Below are 16,188 nucleotides of genomic sequence, written 5' to 3'. Positions count from 1 at the left end.
TTCAGATATTCGTTTCATTCATCACAGTAAACGCATACACTTTGCTGTCATCCCCGTTTGTCCGAATGAAGAAGATAAACATGAGCGTGTCCGATTATGTAAAAAAGAAGCATGTGACGTCGTCATCAAGGATCTGATCTTCAGTGATGCTGGGAAATACATTTTTAGATTCAATTACAGAAATTCTCTGACAGAGCTGAAGTACCAACTTCATGTTTATGGTAAAGTCAAAACTGATCAAACCATCAGCATGCGCATTCTGGATTTCCTAATTTGTGGTATTGCATGCTGGACTGTAACCATCAGAGTCAGTGAATGGGACGCATCCTGAATTATATTGGTTAGTGGTCACCGATAGGCTTTTCAATGGCTGATTTTTATATGATTGCATCTGGTTCCATGAATCTAAACATGTGCTCATGGCCTTGATTGATTGAGAAAATAATAATAATAATAATAATGTCTTTCTGTTTCACCTCAGATGAGATTTCTGTGAAAATCGGCGAGAAGCTGAAGTTGGATGTTCTGTTGTCAAACGCTGATAAAGTGCAGCATCAGAGCAGAAGAAGCACTGGGTGGAAGGAGGTCTGGAAGAGAGGTGATGGAGTTCAAAATCATCAGCTGAATGACAGAGATGGAAACCTGATTATCAGTAACTTTACAGCCAGTGATGCCGGAACATACAGAGTTTTGGACCCTGAAGGAGACATCTTGATCCCAGTGACTGTTAAAGGTGAGAAAAAATAAGGATACATATATGGAAAGATAATTTTTTAAGCATTATTCTTATTAACTTTGAACTGAGTAACCTTTTATTATCTTGTACAAAATCCCCAGGACCTCACGCATGGAATGGATCCAAACAACTCAGTAAGTAAAACAGGAGGCAATGAGAGCTTTACAATATATTTAAACACTGAGCTTAAAACTAAAATTCATCTTCCTTCCCTCTCTAGAGCACTGGATTGGACCGGCTGGGCTGCCTGTGTTTTTTGGGGTGTTTTTTTGGTGGTTCTGCCTCTTGAAAAAACAAAAAACAGATACACCATATAGATGGAGGTCTGAGTAGGTTCTACATTTGATGAAGAACTGTCGTCACGACCATCTTCAGGGAACATGATCTTTACTTAATATCCTAATGATTTTTGGCATAAAAGAAAATTTATAATTTTGACCTATACAATGTATTTTTGGCTATTGCTACAAATATACCCCAGCGACTTAAGACTGGTTTTGTGGTCCAGGGTCACATATGATCCTGAAAGCTGTAGGTCATCCAAGTGCTGTTTTATGTGTTTTACACCTTATTCAGAAGGTAATTATTTCTCTTGGGGATGTAAATTATTTTCAGTATTTACAGGTTAGTCTGTGATTTTATTGCCATTGATTTATATATCCAGAATATCTGTATTTTTCTCCCACCACTAGTGTAAAAATCCCTGTCCGAATTACCTACTGTTTTTTGACAAACACCAAGGTCATGTAGTAATTTAATTGTCATCCTTATCCACATCTGAGTTTACAAAATGGGATTAATTCAGAATTCTGTTTTTACCACTGCTGGGAAATGAATGGTAACTGGTGCACTTTGTTGTAATTCGCATGCATTTTAAAGAGGTACACTTTTATTACTGAAAGAAAGAACAATATTTTTATTTATTTATTTATTTATTCATTCATTCATTCATTCATTTTCATGGACATTTATAATCTGTTTGACCCTAATGTAAAAGTCACTTTAGATAAACGTGTCTGGTAAATGAATAAATGTAAATGTAATTCCCTAAAACCCTAATAAACAACCCCCAAATGGAATATCAGTTAAATACATGTGAATACAAGTGAATACACTTAAACCATTAAAGCTTTCCTCTCAATGTTTGTGCCATCTTGTCAAATGTATAGCAGCCATAAACCCTAGTACTGCACAGCTTCCTTGTTGTATCCATTGAGCACAGATAATAATCTGACCATGCAAAATGTGTTCAGTTCTCTAGTTTTCTGATAACATAATTCACATATTAAAGTGTGTGTATATGCTATATACACTCTAAACAAAAAATGTGCTAAAAAGCACTAAAAGTGGTTTAAGTGCTAAACAACATAGCTAAATTCATTACTTCAGACTTAAGTGCCTAGAAGCTTGCGTTCCGCAAATGAACGTCCCTTTCACGGACTTAAAAAATGAAATGCGCCTCCTGGTGGAATGACCTGCCCAACTCAATCTGAGCAGCCATCTTCAAGAATCGGCTAAAAACACATATCTTCCATCTTTATTTGACTCTCTAACTCTAGCACTCTCTTTTCTAATTCTATTCTTAAAAACACTTGCTATAGCACTTGCATATCATTGCTCTTTTGTTGATTTTGATTGCTTCCATTGTCCTCATTTGTAAGTTGCTTTGGATAAAAGCGTCTGCTAAATGACTAAATGTAATGTAAATGTAAATAGCACCTATCTTTAACGGTGCTATACAGCATCTTTGTCAAATTGCACTATGTAGAACCATAAGAGGAACCCCATTCTCCTCCTCAGATTTTATGTTACTCCACTCTCATGTTTGCTATGAATTGGGATTTACTGGAAAAAGTACATGTTCTTAATCACTTTTATACTTTTCTGAGGTCAAAACGTCTTGTGGGGGCCCTGGAATATTTCCTTATGGGGGGCCTTGAGGGCAAAAAGATTGAGAACCATGCTACATTCAGGAAATACACTGTATTTTAATGTGGTTTTTAAATAAACTAAACCAGAGACTAAGAGAGAACGCTTATGCAGGAGCTTAATGGGTTCTTTATTTGGCAGTGGTGCTATATAGCACCTTAACTGCCCAAAAGAACCGCTGAAGAACCATATTTGTGTGTGTGTGTGTGTGTGTGTGTGTGTGTGTTTGTGAATGTAAAAATGCTTAAAGTTTGAATGAAGGGTAGGTTTAAGTGTAGGGCGATAAAACTACAGTATAAAACTATTACGCCTATGGACAGTCGCCACAAGGATAGCAAACCAGACATCTCTCTCTCTCTGTGTGTGTGTGTGTGTGTGTGTGTACACATACTGAACATATGGACTCTAATTTTACCTTCAAATTAACTGCTAATCCTAAAGGTTCACATAGCCTACTTTTGCCACTCATAGATAAGTAATATTGGTTTTAATATTTTTTTTTCCTGAATAAATAAATGACAAAGGAAATATTTGTGTCTAATTTGTTTGATTGGGTTCTCTACTTTTAGGACTTGTGTGAAGAAAAAAAAAAATATATATATTTTCTTTCCATTCACGTGATTTCTTCACTTTGCGTGTTTGAATCCACTACTCTATAATCCTATATATATATATATATATATATATATATATATGAAATCACGTGAATGGAAAGAAAAGATGTTTGTTCAACTTGAACCACAGACCGATCTGTCTCACATCAAAATACCGCAAGAGATCAGAGAGCAGACGACTCTCGCGCTACTTTAAAGAGAAAGTGAAGCAAAGCAGGATGCAGTCACTGTACTGAACCTGTTTAGTTCTCTCTACACTTACAGTGATTTACGATGTTTTAACGTCAGAACATGCAGAGCTTTGACAATGTAAGTGTTCATGCTTTTAAATATAAAGTTTGTGTGTTTTGTCTGCTGTTTCCGTTTGTGGGAAAACTAAAGCCTAAATGAAGGAAGTAAATCGAGAGGAGTCACCGTGTCAATGCTGAAGTCTCCGTTACGATGATGATTTTTTTAGTGGGATTATTAATAATATAATTATTATATTGTTCTACATGCTCCGGATCGATTCGTAGCAACAAAAAGATTAGACAAAAATCATTTATTAAACCCAAGATTCAGATTATTTGTTTTATTTGAAGTTCACTTGTTAAATCTATAAATAAAACTAACATTGAAAGTTTAGAGTCTTTTGTATTATGCTCAGTTATAGTATTTTACAACTTGGGTAGGCATTTTATCACTGTATAAAACTCCGTGATGTGTGTCTGTATCTGTCATATAGCCTAACAGCTCTTCTGTATTTTCATCAGGTTAAGATGCTCTAATCTTCTGCTACTGCGTTGTCTTGTCAATCATAGTGGTCAGTATTATTTTTATTCATAAATAATAACCATTTTTTTTATTTTCAGTGACAGTGCAAAAAGTGACTTTGGTTGACATTGTGGATTGATAATGGAAAATTCCCCACCCAGAACAACACACCATGATATCACTGACTTATCTATGCAGTTAATTGCAGTTAAACATTGCTCAGGAGTTCACTACAACCAGACCCGGATTAATAATTCACAATGTCTTGTCGGCCTATGATCACCTGTAGCCTACATATCCTCCATCATACAGGATTTACATCACATGATTGCAATAATGCTTTCCTGGACCAGCAGCAATCTTTGCAATAAGTGTAAATAGTAATTATGCTATCTATACTTTATACTGGCAGATACTATTTGCACCTCAGTATTTTTGTAGGATGCAATAATAATACAGGGCCTCATTCATGAAGCTTGTGTAAATATATGAGTAAAACAGACCTTCCCGAACTCTCCTCCAAATTCACAAATGCTTCATAAACATCAGATATGATAGTTAAACATGTTTATGAATTCCAATCATTCGTAAATAGGACATGCGTGCACTCATTCACAATAAGCATAATCCCCGCCTATGAACTTCAACTATGTAAATTACGTGTCCAGGAACGCAGTGGAATATTCTGGACTCGTTTCTCAGGTTAGGCCCCAATATATTTCAGAAATGCAAAAAATAAATAAATTAATTAAAAATGAAAAAATAATAATAGGCCAAGGCCTTATATGCCTAACAATAAATATTCAATTAATGTGTCCATCAAAGCATTTTGAGGCTACGTCCACACAAAGCCAGAGCTTTCCCTATCCAATCTTTTTTTTTTCTCGTCTCAAGAAAGAGTCCACACAAAACCAACACAAACCGATGTAGTATACATGCCAGACCAGTATATGGCACTGTAATTCTGCCACAGAGATACACTAAAAACGGGGAAGAAGACTTGGACTATGCGCATAAACCTTGCGTGCGGTATACAAACAAACATGGAACAATACATTTATTAATCTGTGTTAATGTTAGTTAATAAAAAGACAATCATTCAGTGTTTGTTCATGTTTTTGTTGCTGTTACGTGATGTAGCGTTGTCTGACTAGGGGCGAGACGTGGGCTGATGACAACATCATTTCAGAACATATACGGATTGGCTGTACACATGAAATGCAAGGGCGTCGTTTTCAGATTTATCCACTCTGGGACCCGGTTTCAAAAAATAGCGAGCTCAAAACGCCGGTGTTGTGCCGAATTCTGCACACCTGCCAGATTATGCATCCCCTCGTTGAAATCGCTACCTGATTGCCTAATACAATGTTTTCTTATAGTTGTGTTCAGATCTTGCTGTATTTCCTCCATTTCTGAAACCAGAGCACATTTGGAACACAAAGCACCAAGTTCTTTCAGAAGTCTGAACATAAAAATGCAGTTCCCTATCAGTCAGTCACGTTCGACGTAACGTCAGTGTGACTGACTAATGGGATCTCGCCGGAGTGCCCAATCAACTTTGAGTGTTAAGATCCCACGTGTGTATTTTCCACGGTACGGCTCCCCTCACGGTGAGCCCTTGTCTTTCCCTGGCAGAGACCTTCTGCCGTCTCTGCTGTGTATTGATCTCACCCCAGGCTGGCTGAGTCTACCTAAGAGACTTCCATATGTAGTACTGCCTAGGCCAGTCCATATGTGTAATCTCCACATGGTACCTCCTTTACGCAGGATGTGGCTTCCCCTACTGGGAGTATGCTTTCCCAGTGTTATCCATATCCACTGTAGGGAACAGCAGTGGCTGTCATCTCTGCCTAAGCCCTGTCCTAACTTCCGTCCCAACTGGTGTGGGGGGACTTGCCGGCTTCCGCAGGGCACTGGAAGGGGTCAGCAATAGTGACGTTTTCCAAGGGATCCCATTACGTCGAATGTGACTGACTGATAGGGAACTTCTCGGTTACGTATGTAACCCTCGTTCCCTGAAGTAGGGAACAGAGACTTAATGTCCCGTCGCCACAGTTGCTGTACCACCGCTGTACGGCTGGGCACACAGTCTCAGCTCCTCAGTGAAAAACTGATGTGCGTTTGCATGCGCTCTCCTTTTATACCCGCACGGCGGGGCAGGGTGCACGTCGCGAAACACACATGCCAACTGTCATTGGCTTGTTTTGTTAACACTCGAAGGTGATTGGGCTCTCGGGCGAGATCCCATTAGTCAGTCACACTGATGTTACATCTCTGTTCCCTCCTTCAGGGAACGAGGGTTACATACGTGACCGAGACGTTTTCAAGTGAAGTGGGCTTTATTGTCATTCTGCTCTATGTAGAGATAAAGGATGGAAATGCCGTGTCTCACAGATCAGGGTGCTACATATGTAGCTAACCTACTGAAAAAAGTGGCCTAATCTAATCATACATATATTTTACATATAGGCCTACTTTAACAATAACATTACCAATGATGTTCGGATTTTAAATAACAACTTGACTGAGAACAGTTTAATAGCATGTTCAAATATCTAATGTAAATGTTCAAATAAAGCTTTTAAAAAGTTTCATATAAAGGAAAACCTCACATTTAAGCCTTTAATTAAATGATAATTGATTAATAAATGTATTTTATCTGCTCCATAAATAATTCTACATAACTTATCTGGATTGTTTAAATGTGCAGACCTTCCAGGCTCAAGGTCCAGAAAGGTAGCAAGAACATCAACAAAATAGTCCATGTGACATCACAGGGGTTCGTCCATAATTATATGAGAATACTTTTTGTGCACAAAAAAACTAAAATAACAACTTTATTCTTCTCCTCTGTGACACCCTAGCGCCATTGTGGAGAGTATCACGATGAATGCATGTGCTTTGATCTGCACATTAACAACAAATGCATCATGGTACTCTCCAAAATGGCGCTTAGGTGACGCGGAGGAGAAGAATTGTTGAATAAAGTTGCTATTTTAGGTTGGGAGTTTTTTGCGCAACAAAAAGTATTCTCGTAGCTTCATAAAATTACGGTTGAACCACTGATGTCACATGGACTATTTTGTTGATGTTCTTAGTACCTTTCTGGACCTTGGCCGTGGTAGGACCTTTGCTGTCTATGGAGGGTCAAAAAGCTCTCGGATTTCAACAAAATATCTTACGGTGTGGAATGACATGAGTGTGAGTAATCAATGACAGAATTTTCATTTTTGGGTGTACTAACCCTTTAAGGTTAATCAAAGAACAAAAGACAAACAGAAAATCACTCACTAGTCTTGACTAAATCACTTTAATGGCTTTAATAAGAATGTTTCATTTATACAGTGAAGACTGTCCATAAACTTAATAAATACATAGGCAAATTTGATCGCGATTGTCAAATATTTCAGGATTCAGAATGAGAATCGTGATTGTGTGTTATAGATCGTGATGTTTTGCGAAGATCATCCACACCTATCACCACCAACCAGCTGTGTCACTTCCTCTCTGTAAAGTGTGTTTCATCATTGGCACTGTTGAGGCCTACCACAACTGTGTCATTGTGTCACTTGTGTGCAAACCCAGGCCTAGTTTAGTTTGTTGAGGAGCAGAAGCAGCAGCAGCAGTTTTTGTGCTTCAAGTAGTTTAAAGCAGTGGTCTTAACCTCAATTCCAAGAGGGCCACAGCTCTACAGAGTTTAGTTCCAACCAGCTCCAACTCACACTTGCTTGGAAATTTCTAGTGATCCTGAAGATCTTGATTAGTTATATCAGGTGTGTTTGATTAGGGTTGAACCTAAACTGAGCAGAGCTGTGGCCCTCCAGGAATTGAGTTTGAGACCAATTTGAGAGATCTAGGCCCTGTCCACATGAACGCGGGTATTTTCAAAACCACAGCTTTTTCTGTGCAGTTTGGCCTTTCGTCCACATGCAAACACAGCACCAGGTCACTGAAACCAAAGATTTTGGAAAACTCCAGCCAGGGTGAAGATGTTCAAAAACTCTTGTCGCAGTGTTATCGTGTAGACAGCGAAACTGGAGATTTTGGATTATGGTTGGAGATAGGATACGGTTGAGATTATATTGCCACCTGTTGGTTTGGCATGCTCTTGACAGTGCCTCATAGCATGCTTTTGCATTTTCATATGGATGGAGATTTTTTAAAAACGGAAAAAGGAAAAACTCCCTTGTATGTGTGGACATGGCCTTAGAGGGATATTGCAGGATACGTGTAAAGCGGTTTGGACTGTGCAAACTGGAAGAGGTCGAGTGTTTTAGGGAGACTGGACTTAATGGTTCAAGTCCTTCATTGTGATTGGGGTCAGTACAATGAGATTGTAGTCATTCAAGGAATAAGACCCATTTACTGGCTCTGAAAGGCCAATAAGACACAATACTGTCCCAAAGGCTGAAGAGTTCTTAGCTTTGAAGAAAGTGAGAAACTTTAATTTAGCAGAAATGCAAAACAGATCATGGCTCGAACTAGCAACCTTGATCTTTACGGGCATTACTGATGCTTTGAAGTGTTGTGAAATGTATTGAGCATAAAAAAATCTTGACTAGAATAACTCTATCAGAATAGTTTACGATGACTTCGATTAAACACCAGTCATTGACACTTTGTATTGAATGAAATTATTTTTTGTCTATTTGCAGGAACACCCCTTGTAGGAACGCACTCTAGTTCTGAGAGAGGAAAAAAGGGAGGCAACATCATCCTGGAATGTGAACTAGAGAACAATAAAATTATTAATTTAATCAGACGGTCAAAAAGCATCCTTGAATGTCAGAATGAAAAATGTGAGAATAAGACTGAAAATGTACAAGGAATATGTAAAGAAGGAGCCTGTGACATCATCATCAAGAATCTGAGCTTCAGTGACGCTGGGACATACATCCTGAGATACAGTCACACAAATGATCCAACAGAGAAGGTGCAACAAAACGAAGTACAAACAAAAAAGTACCAACTTCATATTCAGGGTAAAGTCAAAACTGAACAAACCTGCAACATGTGCTTTCTGGCTTTCATTAGTAACTGTGTTAGTATTGTATAAACAGCAGCATACACACTAAATGGGACACATCTCGAATAGTAGTCAGATTAGTGGTCATCAGTATAGGCTTTTCCAATATGGCTGATTTTTAAATAACTACATTTTGTCCCCCAGTCCTAAATATGTTCTTATAGCTTTGATTAAATGCCATAATGTTAAATGCCTGTGTTTGCCTGTTTTTCCTCAGATGAGGCTTCTGTGAAAATCGGTGAGGAGCTGAAGTTGGATGTACTGTCCAATGCTCATAAAGTGAAGCATCAGAACAAACCCAGCACAGAGTGGACGGAGGTCTGGAGCAGAAGTGGTGGAGTTCAGAGCGAACGACTGACCGATACAGATGGAATCCTGAGCATTAATAATTTTACAGCCAGCGACGCAGGAACATACAGAGTTCTAGACTCTGAAGGAGAAATCTTGATCACAGTAACAGTCACAGGTGAAAGAACCTCTTTGGAAGTTTAAAAATATTATTTTTATAATGTTTATACAGCTGAGGTTTATTCCTCATGATTTGAACAGCAAATCGATGATTGTGTGACTGACCTCTCAATATCTTCTACAGAACGTAGAACGGAATCAAAGGAAGGACTAGACGGCACGGAACAACATAGTAAGTAAAACAGTAGGCATTAGCCCTATATTCGGATAGCAATTGATTCTTCTGTGGACGTCTGTAAAAATAAATTTACATTGCACCTCAGTGTTAAAACTCATAGATTTGGATGTTGATTTATTAGCGAGTTCTGTGATCTTACGAACCCAGGAATGCGCTGCTCAGTGGCCAGTCACATGGTTGTCTGCTGTAAATAAAATTTTATTTAATTTTATTTACAAACTTATTCTTATTGTTGTGTAAAATGTTTTAAAAATATGTATTATTTATGTAAAGTGTATTCTTATTATTCCAAGCATATAATACATAATCCTATTAATTATTGTTTATTTAAATCTCCTGTTTAAAAATAGGAAAATAGACGTGATATATTTGTATACAATTATATGCAATATAGTTATGTATAACTGTATATAATAGGCTACACATTTTAATTGTATTGCACACCTTCTGCTGCCATAATATAGACCCATTTCAAATGCTTTTCTTCTCTTTCTGCTCCCACTTGCTGTGATGGAGCAGGTATGGAATACTGTTCTTGTAAATATTTTCCAGCATTTCAGAAATAAATATGCATGCAAATTACAGCAAAGTACAACGGTGTTCGGCAGTGGTTAAACAGTGAATTTGGAATCGATTTCTTCTTGGAAACTATTAAATTACCATACGACCTTGGTTGTGTGGAATTAACAGTTAATTCAGCTGGGGATTTTTACGCGGTGGTGAGAGAAACACTGACATTCTGGATTTGGACAGCCAAAAAAAAAAAAAAAATCACAGACTACCCCCGTGTAAATGGTGAAAATAACTTGTGCCCCCATGAGAAACAATTACCATCCGAATAGGGCTACTGAGAGGTTTACCAAATCTTTAAGCAGTGAGTTAAAAAATAAATAAATAATAAAAAAATTAAAAACATTTGAAATAATTGTGCTCTCTTCCCACTTTCCCCTTCCAGCTGTAGAGAAATGGATTGCGTCAGTTTGCGGCATTCTGGTTCTGGCTGTGATTGTGATTGTGATTACTGTCATCATAAGGCGACGTCGGCGCAGAGGTTACACAGAGGGGCAAGTACAGGAGAATCCAGATCCCCAGAACATGTAATGATCTTAACTGAATGTGATAAATCTGCACATGGGCCCTGAACAGGGCCGGAGTGGGATCCATTTTCAGCCCGGGAGTGTAATGCTCAAGACCAGCCCACCACCTGTCCCCATCCAACCCCCTCCCACCGTGGTGGAATCTGGATAAATGAAGTGACAGATCTGTTCTTACTATCCTGTTATATTTATTTTTGACGTTTCAATAAAAAATATGAATAATGTAAATATGGACATAAATATCAATAACAAATCACATACTAAGTTTTCTGCAACAAGTAGTCCAACTGTTACATTATGAAAAAATGGTTTGCATTCAAACGAAAATAAAGTAGTGCAGTAGGAAATATACTTTTTGCACTACTTTTTTTTTTTTATATCCACGTCAATGTAATAAATAAAATAATGAAATTATATGAAACATTTCTGCTACAAAACATACAACTGTAACATTATAAAAAATAATAATAATAAAAAAAGTTCAATTCAAAATTGAAAGCTGCCAAGCAGTCATCAACTAAATGGAAAATCAGTAAGCATCTCGAAAGTCTAAAATCACTTACATTTAATTGAAACAGACAATCAATAGAAAAAACCTAAACTGAATAAAAAAAATCCTTCAATGTAAGTCAGTTTGGATAAAAGCGTTTGCCAAATGCATAACTGTAAATGTTGCTAGTGTACCTTGAGTCGCCAGGTCACGTGTGCTCGTTTGTCTTCTTGAAAAAATATTTGACAGTTTGGCACATTTGGCCGCGTCATCCTCCAATGCCTTTCTTGTATTTTTTTTTTTTTTTGTAACCTCTTTTTTTGTTGTTGTAACCATAGACATAATAAATACCTAGACGCCTCATTGGCCGCTCGACCGCACGTCAACGGCGCCGCCATATTGGTGCGGGCAACTCTCCAGAACTCTCATACCGGGACAGAAGAAAACATACCTGACTCAGCGGCAGCTTGGGCATCTACAGACCGTCGCACATTAATAACAACAGATCTCGGGGTATTATCTTTCACAGGTAAGACTGAACACTTGTTTCTGGATGTTTTTTTGGTCATTTTTAGCATTATGTCGACAGCTTAATTAGCCAGTGTCAGACTATTAATAGCTAGCGATATGGCAAGTAAGCAGTGAAAGCTGAGACTTTATAAGAAATCAAAGTTTAAATTAATTCTTATTAAGTTTTAACTTTAATATTGTAGTTCATATCATAAACTAAATTGTGTTATGAGCACAATATATACAGTGAGCACTTTGACAAGACCGTGTCAGACTGTCAGGACTGGGATGGAGCTAAAGCATCTCTCTTTAATTTCACTTCTCATTTACAAAGAGCAAGTTTATCATCACTAGATTATAAGGATTTCATAGCTTATCATAAAACTGTGGACTGATTATATAAATTATTTGTTTTTTTCTTTTTTAGCCAACTGCAAACAGGACAAAGCAAGCCTTAAGGAAAGCTGAAGAAAGCATGTTTCCTGCATTTCCTAGAGACTAGGCTACACCTCCACAGCCTAATGTTGTATTTGTACTCGTTAAAACCCAGAATAGCCCTGAATGAATGGCCAGAATGACCCTGATCATATTAAAACCACTCTCTCTCCCCGGAACAGACTTCCAGGAGCATTTTTTAACCTTTGTAAGGGTAACTTTTATAACAATATAATTACCTTATTAAATGTTTCTGTTATTTTTGTCAAATATTTAAAAATAACCAGTTTTTTCAGTCAATCACAATACTATAGACTGCATTTTAAATTATTTACACAGGCTGTTTAATGCTGATCATGTACTGTATGTGCATTTACACAAAAACTGCATAATGTAAATAGCCTAGAAATGAGAAACACAGGAACTCCTTAGTGAGTGAAGCTGCAATATCATGACAAAATCATTGTTTATTATTGCTCTTTATGTTGTAATAATGATTATTAATTTTGATTTATAGAAAGTTTTTTTGGGGGCATGTCATAATCTGGTCTGTGTTAAACATAACTATACTTTGACATTTTGTTGTACAACGTAAACTGCACACACTCACACCCCAAACATTCCTATGTAGTAACATATATTGAAAAATAAACGACTGCTTCAAAATGTGTTTTCTGCATGGATGTGTGTAATTTGCATTGTAGAGCAAAATGTCAAGCTTTGTCAAGTTGTTTACATTATTTTACTCATTCATTGAAAAACCTCATTAGAAAATATAGGAAAATCTTGAGGGAAGCAGTGGAGAATTAGTCTTTATTAGTCAGGTTTTGTTGTCACAATTAATATATATATATATATTATATATATATATATATATATATATAATACTCAAGGAGCTCATTAATTAAACAATTTGGAATTCATGACCACAATTTTTTGCTTGTCATTAGTTGTCTTTGTTTAATAATTATTATACAAATACCATTATAAAACTGTACTTTTCACGATTATTTATAATTTACTATTAATTTATTCTTCATTATTGACTATTCTGCATTATTCCACCCTTGATATTACATATTCTACTTGCTATCTATTGTTATTCATTTATTTATTATTGTATTACACATATAATTTGTGCTATTATAAATCTATTATATCAGTTATGTTATTGTGCTGTTGTACTTGCTTTTAATATTATTCACTTTACTACAACTTGTACTACACATACATTTTAATGTTACATATCACTTTTACTATATTTTTACTGTGCATCAGTGCATATTAGTAACTGTAAGTTTTACTGGATCCATAAAGAATTATCAGTTATATTTGTTATTGCTTGTAGAGTTTTTATCTGTAGCCTATAGAGTGCTATGAAAATAGAAAGCAGACTACCAGTGTGTCCCTTTTTGATTTGTATTCGCTGGTTTTATTACATTTTCTCAATGATGGTAAATTATTAGTACTTAAAGATGTATTATTTCGATTTTTTCCCCCCTCAGTATTTCAAAGGGAACGAGCTGTGTTTTGACCTGAAGCACGAGAAAAGCTCAAATGTTGGGGTTGAAGACAGAGAAACTTAATTTCATTTAGTACATTAAAATTACATTACAAGTATATGTCACAGTTATACTACATCAATATTAGAATTGTTAACCGAAAAAAATCAACCAAATCAACAAGAGTGTGAGCTTTTACAATTTCTTAAGAAAATTATTAATTTTCCAAGCCTAACTGAATAACTAGAGGCAGAGTTATTTTTAACTCCATGTAGATCACAAACCACTGAAATTGGTTGATAAATGTAAACGTTATCGTGTTTTTATCCCGAAAAAACCGCAGCTCCCCCGTTTACCTCCATTTGTTTTTAAGGCAGTCTTGCCCTCACAAACATGGCGGACGTGTTGACGTATCGCAGCAACGGACCGAAGCGGCCAATGAGGCGTCTAGGTATTTATATGTCTATGGTTGTAACTATCCATTTTATTCTTCCCGCGATTAGCTCACTCTGGCTAACTCACACCACAGCATTAATGGTTTCGGTTTGTCTCCATGGCAACGACCTGGGACAAACGCTTGTGTAGAGGAAGAGAGAGAGAGAGAGAGCGCACGCGCTCTGACAACAGAAAACGTAACATTTTAATGTTAAATTCAAATCTAATGATATTAGCTTAGTTATCAGCCACACAGTAACTTTAACACATAGAGCTTATTCTGTGTATGTAAAAAAATTAAAATAAATTTTAAAAAAGCAGGCGAGTCTGCCGGCCCGATTTATGAGCGGGGCAGAGCGGCCCACCGGTTCTCCCGATGGCCACCCCGGGCCTGGCCCTGAACACCTGGTGGCAGCACGGGTTACTTGTAACTTGCCTGTCAACATACACCTGCACCTAGAGGTGTGTGAAAACTGTTCTCTTCCCACTTTTCTCTGATCCAACAGATCTGCAGAGGATGCTGTCAACATCATTCCTGAATCAATCAGTGAATTAAAGCAATCTGTTGAATGAATGACTTAAGGCAGCAAAAAGTGGTTTATGTCCATCTTACTGGTCCTTTTGGTTTCATATATAATGTAGCATTTGTTTTTGTTTTTTAAATCAATTAAAATTGTTATATTCAAAATTTATTTTCAAATATATCACATAACCTGAGAACACACACTGTATTGATTTGCACTGACCCTGATCTGGCTTGAATTTGTTCCTGTCAGTATGTATGCTTTGTATTAAATTGTTTAAATATGTGTCAACACCAGAAGGAGCAGTCCAAAGCCAAGTCTGTGTTCCTGCCAAAATGTGTTTCCCAATCTTTAGAGATTTTATTCCTTACTACCGTTGCCTTTTGAATTAGAACAAAAATAATGTACAAAATGTATTTGAAAAAAGGGCTGCTGCTTCAATTTCATAACTGCTCTTGATAAAGTAGTATTTTTAAATGGCTTTTTTTTAATTGGACAAAAACACTATCCGCCTCAAATGAGCACATTTTTAGAATTTCTGAGCATCTTGACATTTCCATACAGCATACCAAAATTCACATAAAAATAGGTAGATGGCAACACAGCTAGTGACTGAACGCTTATGTGACAGGAACACAGTACACACACACACACACACACACACACAGCAATTGTTTTTGTGCTAAATTTAAAAGGAATATAATGGTTTTGTCACTTTAAATGGTTCACTTTATTCAAAACTGATTATTTTTTGTTCCTCAAAGTTCTTGTATAAATTGGCAGTGTGGGTCTTATTTAAGCAAATTACTTCACACTGTTACATCTATCCCCGGCCTGTGTTACAACTCACACCAGTAGTAACAACGGAACTCTTTGTATTTGACATTAACTCACACAATTTATTTGTAGTAGACAAATGTGGCTATCTAGCACAAACAACCACTGATTCTACTGATACTCAAACAAAAAGTGTCACTATCAGTCTCCCCTAATCCCTGTAAAAGTATATGTGCATTAAATATGAGACAGTGTGCAAGAGTTTCACTATTGGGAAAATGTAAGGTTTACTGTCTTTGTCTATTATTTGAGTTGTATTCAACTCATGTTTAACATTGATTTGCTCAGGGAATGTGAGGGAAAATGTACATTGCCTATGCAGTATGTTGTTCTATTCTACTGTTTATTTAAACATAATAAACGACTTTGTTTATTTGAAAAGCTTTGTGACTCTTTCCTTTGATCACTGAAGGTGCTGAAAGACAAAGCGACTGTGACTTCTTCAAAATTGCAGCGTAAGCTTCCTGTCTCGCATTACCTTCGAAAAACATGACCGCCTTCAAAAAACAACAGAAGACCTACGCTCCATCCTGCAACCATACCACTTAAACATTACACACGTTCACATGAGACTGATATGATAGAACTGTTGTCTGTGTGAAGGTATATTCGCTCTCATAAACATGACATTGTTTTAAGTGTCAGTGTTTGCAA

The 16,188-nt window shown here is 36.8% G+C and overlaps 1 protein-coding gene across 1 annotated transcript; it reads left to right on the top strand.

Moving 5' to 3' along the window:
* Positions 1-3,482: 3,482 nt before the first annotated feature.
* On the top strand, positions 3,483-15,843 carry LOC131525237 (uncharacterized). Its single transcript, XM_058752624.1, has 8 exons — positions 3,483-3,588; positions 4,032-4,081; positions 8,688-9,014; positions 9,276-9,524; positions 9,651-9,698; positions 10,660-10,801; positions 11,630-11,820; positions 12,229-15,843. Coding segments are annotated over exons 1-8 (1,050 nt in total). The 5' UTR covers positions 3,483-3,586; the 3' UTR covers positions 12,270-15,843.
* The last annotated feature ends 345 nt before the right edge of the window (positions 15,844-16,188 follow it).

The sequence above is a fragment of the Onychostoma macrolepis genome, chromosome 19 (assembly GCF_012432095.1).
Source record: "Onychostoma macrolepis isolate SWU-2019 chromosome 19, ASM1243209v1, whole genome shotgun sequence".
NCBI classification, from domain to species: domain Eukaryota; kingdom Metazoa; phylum Chordata; class Actinopteri; order Cypriniformes; family Cyprinidae; genus Onychostoma; species Onychostoma macrolepis.
This window is presented reverse-complemented; position numbering and strand designations above follow the sequence as displayed.